Source organism: Carcharhinus amblyrhynchos, chromosome 14 (genome assembly GCF_965287045.1).
Source record: "Carcharhinus amblyrhynchos chromosome 14, sCarAmb.v2.hapA, whole genome shotgun sequence".
Classification (NCBI taxonomy): Eukaryota; Metazoa; Chordata; class Chondrichthyes; order Carcharhiniformes; family Carcharhinidae; genus Carcharhinus; species Carcharhinus amblyrhynchos.
This window is the reverse complement of record NC_137337.1, coordinates 32,262,329-32,277,468: the sequence shown is the minus strand read 5'-3', so window position 1 is coordinate 32,277,468 and position 15,140 is coordinate 32,262,329. Positions and strand designations below refer to the sequence as shown.

The 15,140-nt window shown below is 37.7% G+C and overlaps 1 protein-coding gene across 8 annotated transcripts in view; it reads right to left on the bottom strand.

Moving 5' to 3' along the window:
• tdrd9 (tudor domain containing 9) overlaps nt 1-15,140 on the bottom strand; it is a 131,659-nt gene that overhangs the window by 46,748 nt on the left and 69,771 nt on the right. For 7 of the 8 annotated variants that reach the window (XM_080202593.1, XM_080202592.1, XM_080202594.1 and 4 more), the window contains 11 exons: nt 12,696-12,800; nt 11,859-11,956; nt 11,461-11,592; nt 11,119-11,281; nt 10,942-11,005; nt 6,871-6,934; nt 6,071-6,115; nt 4,201-4,254; nt 2,499-2,615; nt 1,955-2,062; nt 309-409 (listed from right to left, as the gene is read on the bottom strand). In XM_080202593.1, the coding sequence (XP_080058719.1) occupies nt 309-409; nt 1,955-2,062; nt 2,499-2,615; nt 4,201-4,254; nt 6,071-6,115; nt 6,871-6,934; nt 10,942-11,005; nt 11,119-11,281; nt 11,461-11,592; nt 11,859-11,956; nt 12,696-12,800 (1,051 nt within the window). The remainder of the gene's footprint in view (nt 1-308; nt 410-1,954; nt 2,063-2,498; nt 2,616-4,200; nt 4,255-6,070; nt 6,116-6,870; nt 6,935-10,941; nt 11,006-11,118; nt 11,282-11,460; nt 11,593-11,858; nt 11,957-12,695; nt 12,801-15,140) is intronic. The other variant, XM_080202596.1, reaches the window with a different exon arrangement.

Genomic DNA, 15,140 nt, shown 5'->3' with positions numbered 1-15,140 from the left:
CCACAGCACCAATACAAACAATAAACAACAACCATAAATCTTAGTGAAATTAACAGCAAAAGTATAAATATTATCTTGCATCTCAGCAGTCCCTCTCCATTTATTCTTTATCTGCAGTCCTTTCATAATCTGAACTTTTACTTTCTTGATGTAACATAAATTTCTTTACTGTTCAGAGGATTTTGGATAGATGAGGAAACAATCTAAACATTGTAATGATGCCAATGAAACTTAGAAACAATTCACAAATTGAGATGAAGTTCATATAACATACTAAGGGAGTCACTGGCAGACCAAATGCAACTTACTTTGAACCATCAAATGAAATAGCTCCAACTTGACCACACTGCCTGAACAGGGACAGCAGCTGTTGGTAGTACAGGAATCCATACGGTGAAATATTCCTCACCTATGGCACAAGGACATCAGAATTTAGTTTCATCGACAAAACTGCTAATACAGTTGCTGTGGTGCCAAATGTAAAATGTAGTGAATGTTTAAATCTTAACTGAGGTAAACACATTTACTAATTTCCCTCGCTAAGAAGTGGGATTTGGAATGTTTCAATATTACAAGCTAACAATAAAAAAGAGGCAGCCCAGAGAGTTTACCACTCCCTATCTGGGAGCAATGGTCTATTGCAGCAGCCAATCACAGCCCTGGTTGAAATCAATTAACTCAAAGCTTGGGAAGAAGCTTAATCTATTTTATCCAGCAGGCAAAGGAAGTACCATTTAACAGCACACTACTTAATAAACAGGTAAAAATATAGTCAATCAAGAAAGTTCAATGATTTCAAACTAGGTTTTGAAAAGACTGAAAATTTTCAGTGAAAGGAAGGGCAGAAATTAAGAATTTTGCAGTTTTAAAGTTGGAAAAAGGAGTCAGACCACATTCTGTAAAGGTGATCACAATTTTTTTTAAAAGTGAATAGGTGTGTGAAAAAAAATCAACACCTCCATTTCAAAATTGTCCTGCTTATTTTCAAATCCATTGCCTGGCCTCACCCATCCCCATCTTTGTAATCTTCCAACATTGAGTTATCTATGCTCACCTACTTCCAGCCTACGGTTTTAATTGCTCCCCAAGTGGTGGCCACACTTTCAACTACTGAAGATCTAAATTCTGAAATTCCATCCCTACATCTCCTTCCCATTTAAGACATTCTGTAAAACTTACTTCTTTGATTAAGCATTTAACCATTAGCCCATGCCACTTCCATCTAAAAAGACAACGGTAAATACATGGGAACACCAGCTCCTGGAAGTGCCCCTCCAAGCCACTCATCATCCTGACTTGGAAATACATTGCTGTTCCATCGCAGTCGCAGAGTCAAAATCCTGGAATTTGTAGGACTGATAGTCTCCTAGTCCACTCCAAACAACTTTGCCCTTTGTGAATATCCTTAAATGTTTAGCGTGAGCCAAGTTTCTTATACTCAAATTGAATGCTAAATTTTATTATGTTCTGGTCACTGCTTCCCACAGGATCTTTTACTGAGACTGCTTATTAAAACTGCCCCCTTACGTATTATCAGATCCTCAATAGCCTGATCCCTGGTTGTATCCACAACATATTTTCTAGGAAATTGTCCCAAATACCCTATGAATTCTTCTTCATGGTTACTTCTGACAATTTGATTTTCCTAATCCACATGACTAATGATTAATGCACTGCCTTTTCACACGCCTTCATTATCTCCTGATAATGAAAGTATGTAATCTCTGTCCTACAGTATAGATATTGTTAGAGGGCTATGGCCTATTCCCATAAGTGTCTTTGTATTTCTTACTTCCACCCTTATGGATACTCCAGTATCCTCCCCATGTTTACCAAACTACAACATTTATATTTAAAAGTTTACAAATACAACTTTCTCAGTACTTTGTAGAAAATATACCAGAGTTATTATTAAAAATGTTCATAAAGTACAAGCACATTCTTCCAAACTTACCATAACTGTAGTTCTGTAATCTTTTCCGGCCAGCTCTTTCACAGCAATTTCTTCAGAAACGGGACCAAATGTAAAATAATTAGGGTAAAAAGCTCCAGCCAGAACAACCTGTGGGAAAATGGTACTGCAATGTAAAGACCGTACAAAATGCAGTTCACTCTATCTTTTTAAATCATTCCCAGTTCACTTGGGCAAGTATCAATTTAAATATTGTATACTAAAACAGATACCAAAGGCCACATAAGGGCATTAAAACATAGGACAATTGAAGTTCCTTGACCATCTTCCACACCTGTTGTGCCAGAACCTGGACTAAGTAGGAACTTTGCATTTATTTTGTTAAGGGGCAGAGTTTCTGGCTATTTCTTACAGATCAGTGATGCAAAAGAGTAGGAAGCCATCAGGGAATACCCATGTTTTATAATAGGCATACACAGCACATCAGGCTGTACACGTTGCAATATAAACTACGGTCAAGATTTAGGTACGGTATTAAACTGGGAAAAATATGAACAAAGAAGCAATGGCAAAAATAAAGCAATACCTGCAGAATGAATCTCTGCTTGTGCACATACTCTTCATCTGTGCATCCATGCAGGTGTTCGATATACATATTGAAACACTGGACACGTTCCTTCAGCTCCTCATACAACTGTGCAACCTAAAATGAATCAGTCAAAAAAAAATGTGTTCCAGGAATTCATGCTCCAAAGGTACAAGGGAGTATTTAGCCCTGTTATTTTTTTCCTTTGAAACCCACAAATCTCATCAATTCCCAAAGTACGTGACAACATTCTGAATGATGTCACAGGTTTTCATCCACTCTATTTTCTAAGGAAAGTTTACCACATTTTCATTTTTTATATTGCTAGAGAAGAATTCTGGATTCCCTTTTATGTTGGTTGCCAATCTTTTTGGACGTGCTCTCCTTTTTCTCTCACTTCTTTTTTCACTTCCACTTTGAAGTACAATTTCAAAATTTGCAGGTGACAGAAAAAATGAGAATATTGTTAACTCTGAAGAGGATAATGATAAAATTTAAGACATAGACAAATTAGTGGAACAGGCAGATGGACATACTAGATGAAATGTAATACATAGAAGAGCAAATTGATTCATTTTAATAAGATGGAGAAGAGCCAATATAACAAAGAAAACAATTCTAAAGCAAGTGAAGGAGCAAAGGGACCTGGAGGTATATTACACAAATCATTTATTTTGGCAGGGCAGTCGAGAAAAAGTGGTTTATAATGCATACAAGAATCTGGGCTTTATAAGTTGGGACATAAAGTACAAAAGTGCAAAATAGTGATTCACCTCAATTGGAGGATTGTCCCAATTCTGGGCACTGCAGTGTTGGAATAATGTGAAGGCATTATCGAGGGTGCAGAGATTCATGGGAATAGATTCAGGGGTGAGGAAATTCACATACATGGAAGAGTTGATAGAGGTATTCAAAATCATGAATTGTCCGAACAAAGTACTTAGGGAGAAATTGTTCTCGCTGGTAGAAGGGTGGAGAACAAGGCAACAATGATTTAAGCTGGTTGTCAAAAGGAGCAAGGCTATATTAGGAAAAATCTTTTGTTTTTAAAAAAAACAGAATGGTTAGGATCTGAAATGCACTGTCTGAGAGTGGAACGATGGAGACGGATTTAATCAATTTTTTTTTGAAGAATTGGATAATTCTCTGAAGAGAAAATAATTGCAGGGTTACCAGGAAAAGGCAGGGGAATGTGACTAGACAAAAATCACTCAAGAAAACCAAATGGCTTCCTTCTATACTGTACCCATTCTATTATATTCTGGCCTTTAGAAGTTTAAGGGTATTGTTGTGTCCAGGTGCTTTGTCTTCCTTAGCAAAGATACTTATTCTGTGGGTTATATTATTTTCAGAAAAATACACACAAAGATAAATGCCTTTTCATCTTCCTAATTTCTATAATTAGATTTCCGCCCAACACCACAATATCAAACTTGCAGAAAGAAATGGCTCACAGGCAAGGTGATGAAATACACTTCAGTGCTAGTTCTGCTACTTTCTTCTCCTAACAAAGCTGTATATTGTATATCCCTTCACTGATTTCGGAAAACAAAATTGAACAGAGAGGTGAATAACTCTTTGATATGGGAAACAAGAACTCTGGTTCTTAGAATGGAACACAACAGCTACCAAAGAATTAGTAAATCATCGTATCTTAATGATGCGCTTGTTGCAATTTAATAGTCCACAACAATGAACTTACCTCTTTTATTCTTTTTATCTGGATATAATTTGATTTTCCCCATTCCAACTCAGCCTGTCACAACAATGTCAAAAGTCAAGTATGTGCATGATACATGAATTTATAAAGACAAAACTTTAATATTAAACATCAATACAGGGATGTATGAGTCAATAATATCAGAAGCTAAAGTCAGGTTAATAGGACCACACTTGTATGGACTGCATCTGTTTCATGGAGCCTCAAAGTTGGAAGATCCTATTAAATTCAAGTAATTTTATAATGCTTTTGAGATTATTTTGAGAGAGATTGAGGAATATCATGGAGTCATCCTGGTTTCACCAAACTTCAGTGACTCCACATAAATGCAGCCCAAGAAATTAACACAGCCACAACAATTATGGATTTGAAAGAATCCAATTTTCAATTAAGCTAAGGGTAAACTGTTTGATTGCAGAAGCCCATTTAAACTTACTGTGGTGATTGCCATAAGACATAGCAGAAGAATTACGCCACTCGGCCCATCAAGTCTGCTCTGCTATTCAAGCATGGCTGATATTTTTCTCATCCTCATTCTTCTGCCTCTTCCCCATTACCCGACCTCATTATTGCTCCTTTACGGGCAACACAGGCCAGGTGCGATTGTTCTTTTAAGGGCAATATAGCAATGGGTCACATGGCCTGTGTTGCCCTTAAAGGGACAATCACCACACCTACTACCTACAGTAGCCACTAACTGCATAATTCCTGACTTTTCAATGCATATTCAAACAGAATATTGGTGATAAAATTACTGCAATTGCAAGGAATTTCTCACATATCCTTAATATGCTTACAACTTTTTTTTAAGTTTGATATCACTCCAATCTCCATAGGCTTTCCATTGCACTTTTCTAATAAATTCACCTTCAACTGCAAGTGAAAACAGGCAACAAATACATTGTGTGATTTGTTCAGCTTGCTGTAGTGAAGATCCTGGTTTTAGAACTTCTTCAGCACAGCAGTCCATATGCTGATGATGCTTCCATTATGTTAAATTGGAAATTATGGAATTTTGATCGAGTAAAGATTAAGGACATTCAAATCAGGGTGGCTTGTATTTAGAGGGAAACTTGGTGCGGACTGTATTCCCATGGTCTTACTTCCTATTCTCTCAGCAATAGAGATCACAGGGCTGGTTGGACAGTTGTTGAAAGCCTGGTGGATTGCTGCAGTACATCATGTTAATGAAACATTATGTGAAGTTGAAGGAGTGGTTACTTGTCCATTAACAGAAGTACCAATGAAATACTCTGGCCTTGACAGTGTTGAGCTTTTTGCATTTTATCACAGCTACAACTATCCAGGCACATAGCGAATATTCCATCATATTTTTGACTTCAGCTTTGCAGAGGGATTTCAGGTATCAGGAGATAAATCCTTATCTAAGCATCCAATTTTGGTATTTTGGTCATGCTCTGTTGATGGTGGGGTAATTTGATCATAGCAATACCATTGAAGATCAAGGGGAGATTGGTCATTGCTTCAATTGCCAAAGATAGTCACTGACTATCACTTAAGTGCGCCACAATTATCTGCAGCTTTAGACTATTTTGCATTTGATTAAACACCTGAATAAAAGGATTGTGCCAACCTAGCTCAAACTACTTAAAAAAAATCCACCCTGATCAAAAATAAGTTATCTTTTGAAATGCTCCATTGCATTGATCAATTAATCCAATGAATATCAATGATCAAAGGTCAGTCTTGCTATAAAGCATACAAGTTCAGATGTATTCTATGATTATTTCTAAGCTGATAAGAAAACAGATACTTAAATGAAAATACGTGATAAATAGTTGTCAACCACATGGCTGGTATTTTTAAAAAAAAGACTGAAACATGCACTAACCCTTGGAAATCTCAGCTGTCCTTGTTCCCTGCAAGCACGCCAGGCCTATGAAGAAAAATTCATACACATGTTCACCAATCATCTGCACCTCAATCTCACGATGCTCAAAACAGAGAAGATGGGTGCAGTGGAGTTAATTTTTCCGTGATTAAGGCCACAGAGGAATGGCAAGGTTGAGCAGGCAACTACATCACCAATTGGTCATTATTTAATTAAGAATCTTGATGTCAAGAAAAAGCTTACCAACTTCAGAAGGAAATGAAATAATTAACAAAACCAATAATACACTCTTTTTTTTAACCAAGTATGTGCAATTTCAATAGGAAAACTGAATACCAATCAGATGTGAGCTCAAACCAACTCTGTCCTCCCTATCCAAGGGAATATCATGAGACTAGAATCTATTGTAGAGCCCCCCACCACCGCCTCCCCCCTACACTTCACTGAAGAGAGATAAATCATCACAAGCTTAATATTATGATACACATCAAGTTAGAAGGGTACCAAAACTAAATTCCTAACTTTCTATGGAACATTTTGCTCAATTTGATTGTACTATTACACTGAATGGGATATAGTGAAGTTTAGTTTATTTGTGTCACGAGTAGGCTTACATTAACATTGCAATGAAGTTACTATGAAATACCCCAAGTGTAGATTTTAAGGTATTTATTGGCCCTTGAAAGTATACAGTGAATAACAAATAAAGCAGTGAAGTCATATTTTGTCTTTTGACATGACTATCGAACAAACATTGCAAGTTTGCAAACATACAATTTTTCAAGTGGCTATTTTGTTACCTTGAACGCATTCACAAGTGCTATACAGTCACTTAATGTTTCATCTGAAAACTCCATTTTATTCCTGCATATACACAAATTATAATTTAAACATTAAAATCCACTCATCTAAGACATTCACATTCCAGATTTACATACATTGAAATTTTATCAACTGTAACTTCTGAGGTCCATGTTTGTTCTGGAAAATGGCTATGTATAGTGCATTGATTCACAAAATGCTTACTGAATTAATTTCCCTGTCACCAACCAAAATGAAAAACATTTCACTCAGCAATCAGCTTTATCCATTAAACTGTATCTTGTGTTGTTCAATGATGTTAAAATTTTATTTGAAGGCTTCAAACTTGCCCAAAAGCCTGAACTTGAAATTAAACTTGTCCCACAAAACCATATTATGGATTGCTTGGACTGAACATAACTTCCCAGAATCCATCAATAGCAACCAACAAAAACACAAAACAATCATCACTGCAGGTAACTTGATTGAACTTCTCAATGAAGTAACAAAGCGGGCAATGAGGTGTACATGGACTTCTAAAAGGCTTATAATAAAATGCAACACAATAGCTCGTCAACAGAATTAAAGTCCATCGAATAAAAGGGACACTAGCAGCATGGTTGCATGACTACATCGCTGGTTAAGTAACAGGAAATATTGGTAGCAAATGGTTGTTTTTTAGACCAGAGGCAGGTATACAGGGAAGTTCCCCAGAGGCCAATAGTAGAACCAAAACTTTTTTTTTTGATATATATTAATGACCTGTGCAGGACTGAATTTGTAAATGACAAATAATTTAAAAGTATTGTGAATAGTATAGTAGTAAACTGCAAGAAGACTAAAGGAATAAGGATCACGTGGCAGACAAAATCCAAAGTGGAAAAGTGTAATTTGGTAGGAAGAACAAGGAAAGGTAACAAGAAAAAATATACAATTCTAAAGGGGCGTAGAACCACTGAGATCTGGGGATACATCTGCACTGATTATTTAAGGTGGTAGGGCAGGCTAAAGAAGTGGTTAATAAGACATACTGGATCCTGGACTTGGAAATGAAGTATAAAAAATAAGCTATAATGAGCTTTCTAAAATACTGGTTTGGCCTCAATTGAGTCGTGTAGCCAATTCTGATCACACCTTAGGAAGGACGTGAAACAGCAAGAGAGTACAGAAACAATTTACAAAACTTGGCATCAGATAAGGAGTTCAGTTTAAGTGAATAGATTGACAAAGCTGGGGCTCTGTCTTAGAGAAGGTGAGAAAGGTTTGATGGAAGCCCTCAAGACTGTGACCGATTCAGAGTAGATAGTGAGAAATACTGGCGAGAGTATCAGGGATAACTACCATGCCACTCTTCAAAATAATACGATGGAAACGTTGACATCTATCTTAGGAGGTCTTAGTTTAAGATTTCATTTAAGAAATGGTACCTCCAACATTAAGAGTACATTCTCAGTACTATACGGTAAACCTTAATCCTTCTGCTCAAGTCTGGAGTGAAACATAAATCCACAACCTTCTGACTTAAGAGCGAGAGTACTACCAACTCAGTCACAGATAACAGTAAGGTTCAAAAAGGCATTCTTACTGAGGTTGAAGCACATTGTTCTAACTGAGGAGGTGGAGTTCTATCTTACAACCTCGCATTACCATGGAATGGGAAAGCTAGAATTTAAAATATTCATTACTTAGCATCTCTGCCTTAGATAAGCACAAAAACAAAAAAATTAATTTGGCCATAATATTTTTGAACATAGGAAAAAATCATCCCCTTATCACTAAATCTAGGGTGCATAGGCTCTATCCAATTACACTGTGTAGAAATCAAGAACAGAGTTTTTAATTATCATTGTTTTCCTATCTTTCTCTAAACTTCCAGCTAGCATGTTATGGGTAACTATTATTGCAAATCTAAATCCCACAAGTCTGTGCTACCCATTCATCCATTGCAGCTGCATTCAAATTTTCCTTTTTTGTGATCTTTCCATTAACCACAATGTGTCCTTATAAAATACCTTTTCACATAATAAAATCTTCAAGGCACTTCAGGGGAGCATGAACAAAGTTTTACACTGAGAAGAAATTAGGGTAGCTAGATAGCCAAAATAACTAATATTTTTAAACTTCTTTTGATCCATACAGAAGGTTGCAAATAATGAGGAACAAAGTGCTCCTTCCAAAAAGAACACCACAAAAACAAAACTGACCAAAAAACCTCAAGCTTTAAGGAAGTTATCAAATGAAATTGGTATTCCCAGAGTGATGCACACTCCAGTCCCCTCCTCACAGAAGACCTGAAACATACCAGTGGACACTGCATGTCCACTCTCCAGGGACATGCATGTAGGCAACGTGGAGCCAAGGAAGACAGGTAACCAATCAGCTCAAAACTACCTCCTTGATTTTCCACTTCCAGACCAAAGAGCAGTCTCGCAAGGAGGTCTTCTGATCTGCCTGCTCCCCTCCACACCAGATGGCTGAAAATCAGGACAGTGGGACTGAAATGCAGCCAGAAACTGATAATGAAAGAGAGACTGCAACTTAATGCATCCTACACAAAACTTTAAGAGGTGATAGTTTTTTTTAAGGAGCATCTTAAGAGAAAGAATTACAGAACACTGAACCTTGGAAGCTGCATCAATGGTGCAGCAATTGAATTCAGGGATGCGCAAGAGGCCAGAACTGGAAAGTACAGATATATCAGGGGACTGCTAGGCTGGGTGAGATGAGTTAGGGATGAGGAAGATCACTAAGGAATTGGAAAACAGATGAGAATTTTAAAATCAAGACTGTTTTAACCAAAAGCAAATGAAGATCAGCAAGCAAAGGAATAACAGGTGAACATGACTTGGTGCAGTCAGGATATGGTCAACAACATTTTAATGACCTTAAATTTAAGGACAGTAGAAATTGGGATTCTGGGCAGATATGTATTGGAACAGTCAAGTTCAAATGTGACAAAGTCATGGTTGAGGAATTCAGAAATGCATGAGTTAATGCAGACAGGGTTGGGTAATGAGGTGGAAATAGCACTTTGTCATATCATCAGTGTGCGCTAATTTTGGCGACAAAAGGCAACAAGGTAGCAAACACTCTTGGTCAGCCTCTAAATTGGCAGGGAGAAGGGTGGAGCTGATGGGGGGGGGGAGAAAACACAAGACAAATGGCATTCATCTTCAAACACTTAGTTGCAAGAAAGGACTGCTTATTTAGTACTCAATATCAGATAATTTGGAGATAGTAAAAGGATTGAGAGGGGGGAAATGCTGAGTTGCAGCTGAATGTCATCCCCATAGAAACTGGATACTGTTTTTAGATGACGTCACAAGAAGGCAGCATATAGATGAGAAACATTTGGGAGGCAGATGGAGCGGTCAAATTCTTGGGGTACAAAAGTAGTTAACAGTGCAGGAGCAGGAAGAAAAGCCCAATTTGTTGGCTGTGGTTGGACAGACAAGAAAGGAACTGGCAAGTGTAGTTCCATTCAAGTGGATAATGATGGGGAAACACTAGTGGTGGATGATGTGAGTAAACACGTAAAAGGTTGCTGACAGGTCATGGATGAGGAGGGGTTGTTCACCACAGCTGCAGAGGATGTCATTTGTGACCTGAATAAAAGCTGCTGCAATATTGCAACAAGGAAGGAACCTCAATGCAGGGATGCCAACATGAAGTTCTGGGGAAAATTGGTACAGAGTTGAAAAACAACTGCAAATTCACAGACATGAAAGAAAAGGAAGACTTGAGATAGGGCAGTAGTTTGCAAAGATGGGAGAATCACTGGTTGCTTTTTTCTTTAAAAAGACAGCAGTGATGATGACAAATTTTAGGAGGGCGGCAGTAACTGACAAGAGAAAACCATTAGGAAACAAGGTGTCATGGACAAGATGACCTTGGAGAGGGCACTTGGGGAGATTGGAGAAAAAGTTACAAATAGTTGGTTAGGGCCAGCAGAGAACTCCAGAGAAAGTTTGGCCGTATGGATGGAGGAATATTCTATTAGATTAGCATCCTTTTCTCTCTTCCAATTGAACTATCTTCCCCAACTTCCCCAAAAAGAAATTCAACTTTACCGGTATCCTTCAAGGTGCTGTTTGAAAGGCATTGCAAAAAAGTTTTTCAGTGACAATGCAGCAGCTAAAAGGAAAAGTTGCAGTTTATTAGGAGTTTCAGAAAGTTTGTCAAAGTTTTATTTACTTTATTTTACAGTTTGTTCAAAATAATGCTCCATCTGCATTTCTACATCTTACCAATAATTAGGCACTCCTCTAAGCAGCCAAACACGTATCCCATGACTACAAGTTTTCCTAAATGGAGATCCACAGGCAAATATGCTAATACTTTCCCCAAGAAAGTTAAATCTCCATCATATGGATTTTCCACTCCTTTCATTTCAACAGAAAGTGCTCCCACCTTTATATGAAATGACAAAACCACCATTAGTGTTTTTTTTGCCACTTAAGGTAATATTGCAAGTATACAGTGAATACTTCCTGCATGATAAAGCTACACACATTATTAAAGCAAATCCTGTCAGACTTTTGGCACTGATATACAAAACTTCAGTTTTCAGAGACTGGTCAGCTACTTGCCTCTTTCAGTAGCAGCACTGTGCGTTCAATCTCTCTCAAATTGGGTGGAGATAAAGCAGAAGCCAACAAAGCCCTTGGTTCTCCCATATCCAGTAATTTGACTTTCAGTACAGTACTGCCTAATGGACACCGCTAAAATTCAAAGAAACAATTTTTTTGACTTTACACGTAGCTTACAACATAAATAATATTTTGTTAAGAGATTTCTACAGCATTTACTAATAAGTGTACAATTATAGAAATTTGCACGTGCAATCCAATGCCATTTGAAATTTCAAATATTTGCACTAAATGTCTCATACAATTCAGCGTTTTAACAACTGAATAAGGCAAAAACACACCTGAAAAGTAAAGCATTAAGCAGGACAAGGTTTTTTTCTTGGAAAAGAGACTATTACCTGCATCTCTGGTACTGCATGATCAGGAATGCAACGTGTCCAGAAATCATAGGTCACTAACCGATAACAGTATCCTTTTGAAACACGACCAGCCCGGCCTATTTGTGAAGTCAATAAAAACTGGCTTAAAAATTAGAATTATGCAATTTCTTTTTACCATTTCCAATAGCACATTTTAGCACTCCGATAACATAATCTCTCAATTCTACACTGTATCCAGACAAGCTCCATCCTTAATACTTCTTCACTATATTTATGAATCTTTCAGAAGTGTACAACATCCCATCTGCCTGATAGTATGTGATCTTTTACATTTACATGTCTCAAGAGCGTTCTCCCCATGACCCAAACAATAATCCCTTAAAATACCACTAAAGCAGATTAACTGGTCATGTATCTTATTTTTTGATATCTGTGAGACCTCACCAAGTGCAAATGGCAACCCACATTATGATGACTAACTTCAAATATAATCAGATGTAAAGTTGTTTTCCTTTTATTTGAATAACGCTGGAACAATTTTAGTGGAAATATTTAAAATATTGCTAAGTCTGCCAAAATATGTAATCTATTATAATCACTCAAACATAAATCACTATACATTGACGTCTATCACTATACATTGACGTCTAGACCAATTACATATTTAATGAACAAATTATATCAAAATGACAAGTGTTTGAATGAAATTCATTTGCTCAGTTACCTATAAAAGTAAAACCTGGGCTCACAGGAAAAAAAGCTCAAGTTTTACAGATAAAGGAAAGCTTCATAACTGAAATTTGTAATATTTTTCCCAAAAACACTAAATAAAATAGAAGTTAGACTTCTATCTACCTTTCCTCTGATTACAACTCATCTTTGAGGCCCAGTTCAAGCGAAGGCTCTGGTAGTTTGTGTCTTCATCGCAAACCAGATTTCGAGTTAAACAGAAGTCTATCACTATACAGAAGAAACGAAATGTTTGCAATGCTGAACAAATCAATGATCAGATTGTTTGAGCACAAGAACTAGGAGTAGGCAATACGGTCTGTCAAGCCTGTTGCATCATTCAATTCAATTATGGCCAACCTTTAGTTTCAACTCCACATTTCCCAAATTCCTCGATTCCCTGAGACCATTCAATGCTGGAGCACCCACAATCCTCTGAAGTAGAGAACACCAAAGATTCACAAACCTTTCAGTAATGGAACTTTTTTATTTCAGTACTAAATTATCAACCTCTTATCCTGAGATGGTGCTATGTTCTACATTCCCCAGCAAGGGGAAACATGCTATAATTATCTACCTTTCAGAATTTTGACTGTTTCTTGAGATCACCTCTTATTCTTCCAAACTCTAGAGAATAAAGACCTGAATTAACGGGCCTGTCATCGTAGAACAATTTTCTTATCTGAGGGACCAATCTTCACTACACTGCCTCCAATGAAAGTATTACTACTATGAGGTTGGTAAGTTTGTTATGTTTTGCACTGTGCCTTAAGAAAAAAACCTGTTTTGGAGTCTGCTGGACAAAGAGTCTAGGTAGTTTAAATTGTTAGAAATGAAGGGAGCCCAAGCTGTTGTACTTTAAAGTGTGACATCTACACTTGGAGACAATGACAGCAGCTAACAGTAGATAAACAGTGAGTCTCCATAGACCTAGAAAAGCATTAAGAATGTCAGATTGTAAACAGTTACACTTTAAAGTGCCTACATTTAATCCCACAGAGTTGGGTTCTAAAGAATAGCCAATCAATATTTTCTATCTGGATGCAAGGCCTGGTGAGCTTTGAACAAGCAAGGGCACAGTGGAAGCCACTGATATCAAATTACAGGTTTCCTAAAATATCATTGAATATTACAGACTGGTTAGTCGGTCAGTATCTGGATGTGAGCAAGCAGCTAAAGACTAAATGTCTTCGTCACTCACCATGCTGGAGTGCAGGTGGAAGCTCATACTCGGATTGAAAATACTAAATTCATGAGAATTTAAAGCTATGTTGCAAGATTGGCCTAGCTTATGCTGGAGGGGGGACCCCCAGTAATGCTCTCACCGTTAATGACATTTCTCAGGTTAGACGTTACCTGGCTGAGAAAGAAATAAATAAAACAGAAAAACCTTTGAGCACCAAGAACCACTTTGGATTGATTTCAGAATGAACGTCTAATTAAAAGGACAGCGTAACAAAAATCCGAAATGTGTTTTTTCTGGTTGTGTTAAAATTAAGGGGGTATCATGTCCTGTTCTTTTGAAGTGCAAGTTGCCTGCAAAGACAGTGTTTTAGTCAATAGCTATTGTCTTTTCTGACAGTAGATGTCTTAAATGTGACATCTTGTCGCCGTCCTTCAGGCCAACTGGCTCATAGTTCCTTTTTTTTTCCTTTCACTCCTTTCTTGGACAGCAATGTAATATTTGCTAACCTCCAATCCAGATTTAGAATTTCAGAAATTTCTTTAAGTCACAACCAGCGCATTCTCAATCTCTACAGCTATCTCATATAGAACTCCAGGATGTAGACCACCTGGCTCTGGGAATTTGTCAGATGTATATCCTTTAGGTTTCCCCACTACTCTTTCTCTGCTATTATAAACTAACTTAATTTCATTTCTATTAGCCCCTAGAGTACCCTCTACTTCTAATACCTGGTCTTCTACCTTGGTACATTCAATACCTGTTCAATTTTTTAAAAAATAATTCATGGGACATGGGGTCACTGGCTGGCCAGCATTTTCTGCCCATCAGCAAGTGATGCTGAGCTGCCTTCTTGAAACACTGTAGTCCACGTGCTAGAAGAGATTGATCCACAACGCCATTAGGGAGGGAATTCCAGGATTTTCATGTATTTTGTTTTTCACTGCAAATGAACAGTGATATATTTTCAAGTCAGGACTGAGAGTGGCTAGGGAGGGAACGTGCAGATGATAGCGTTTTCTTGACCTTCTAGATGGAAGTGGTGGTGGGTTTGGAAGGTGCTGCCGAAGCATCTTTGGTAATTTTTGCAGTGCATCTTGTAGACAGTACACACTGCCACTCCTGAGCATTGGTGGTGGAGGGAATGGATGATGGTACCAATCAAGGAGACTGCTTTGTCCTAGATAAAGCTCCTTGACTGTTGTTGGCGTTACACCTATCCAGGCAAGTGGAGAGTGTTCCATCACACTCCTGACTTGTGCCTTGTAAATGGTGGACAGGCTTTGCAGAGTCAGGTAGTGAGTTCTCTCAGTATTCCTAGCCTCTGACCTGCACTTGTAGCCACTGTGTTTCTGTGACAAATCCAGTTGAGTTTCCAGTCAGCGGTA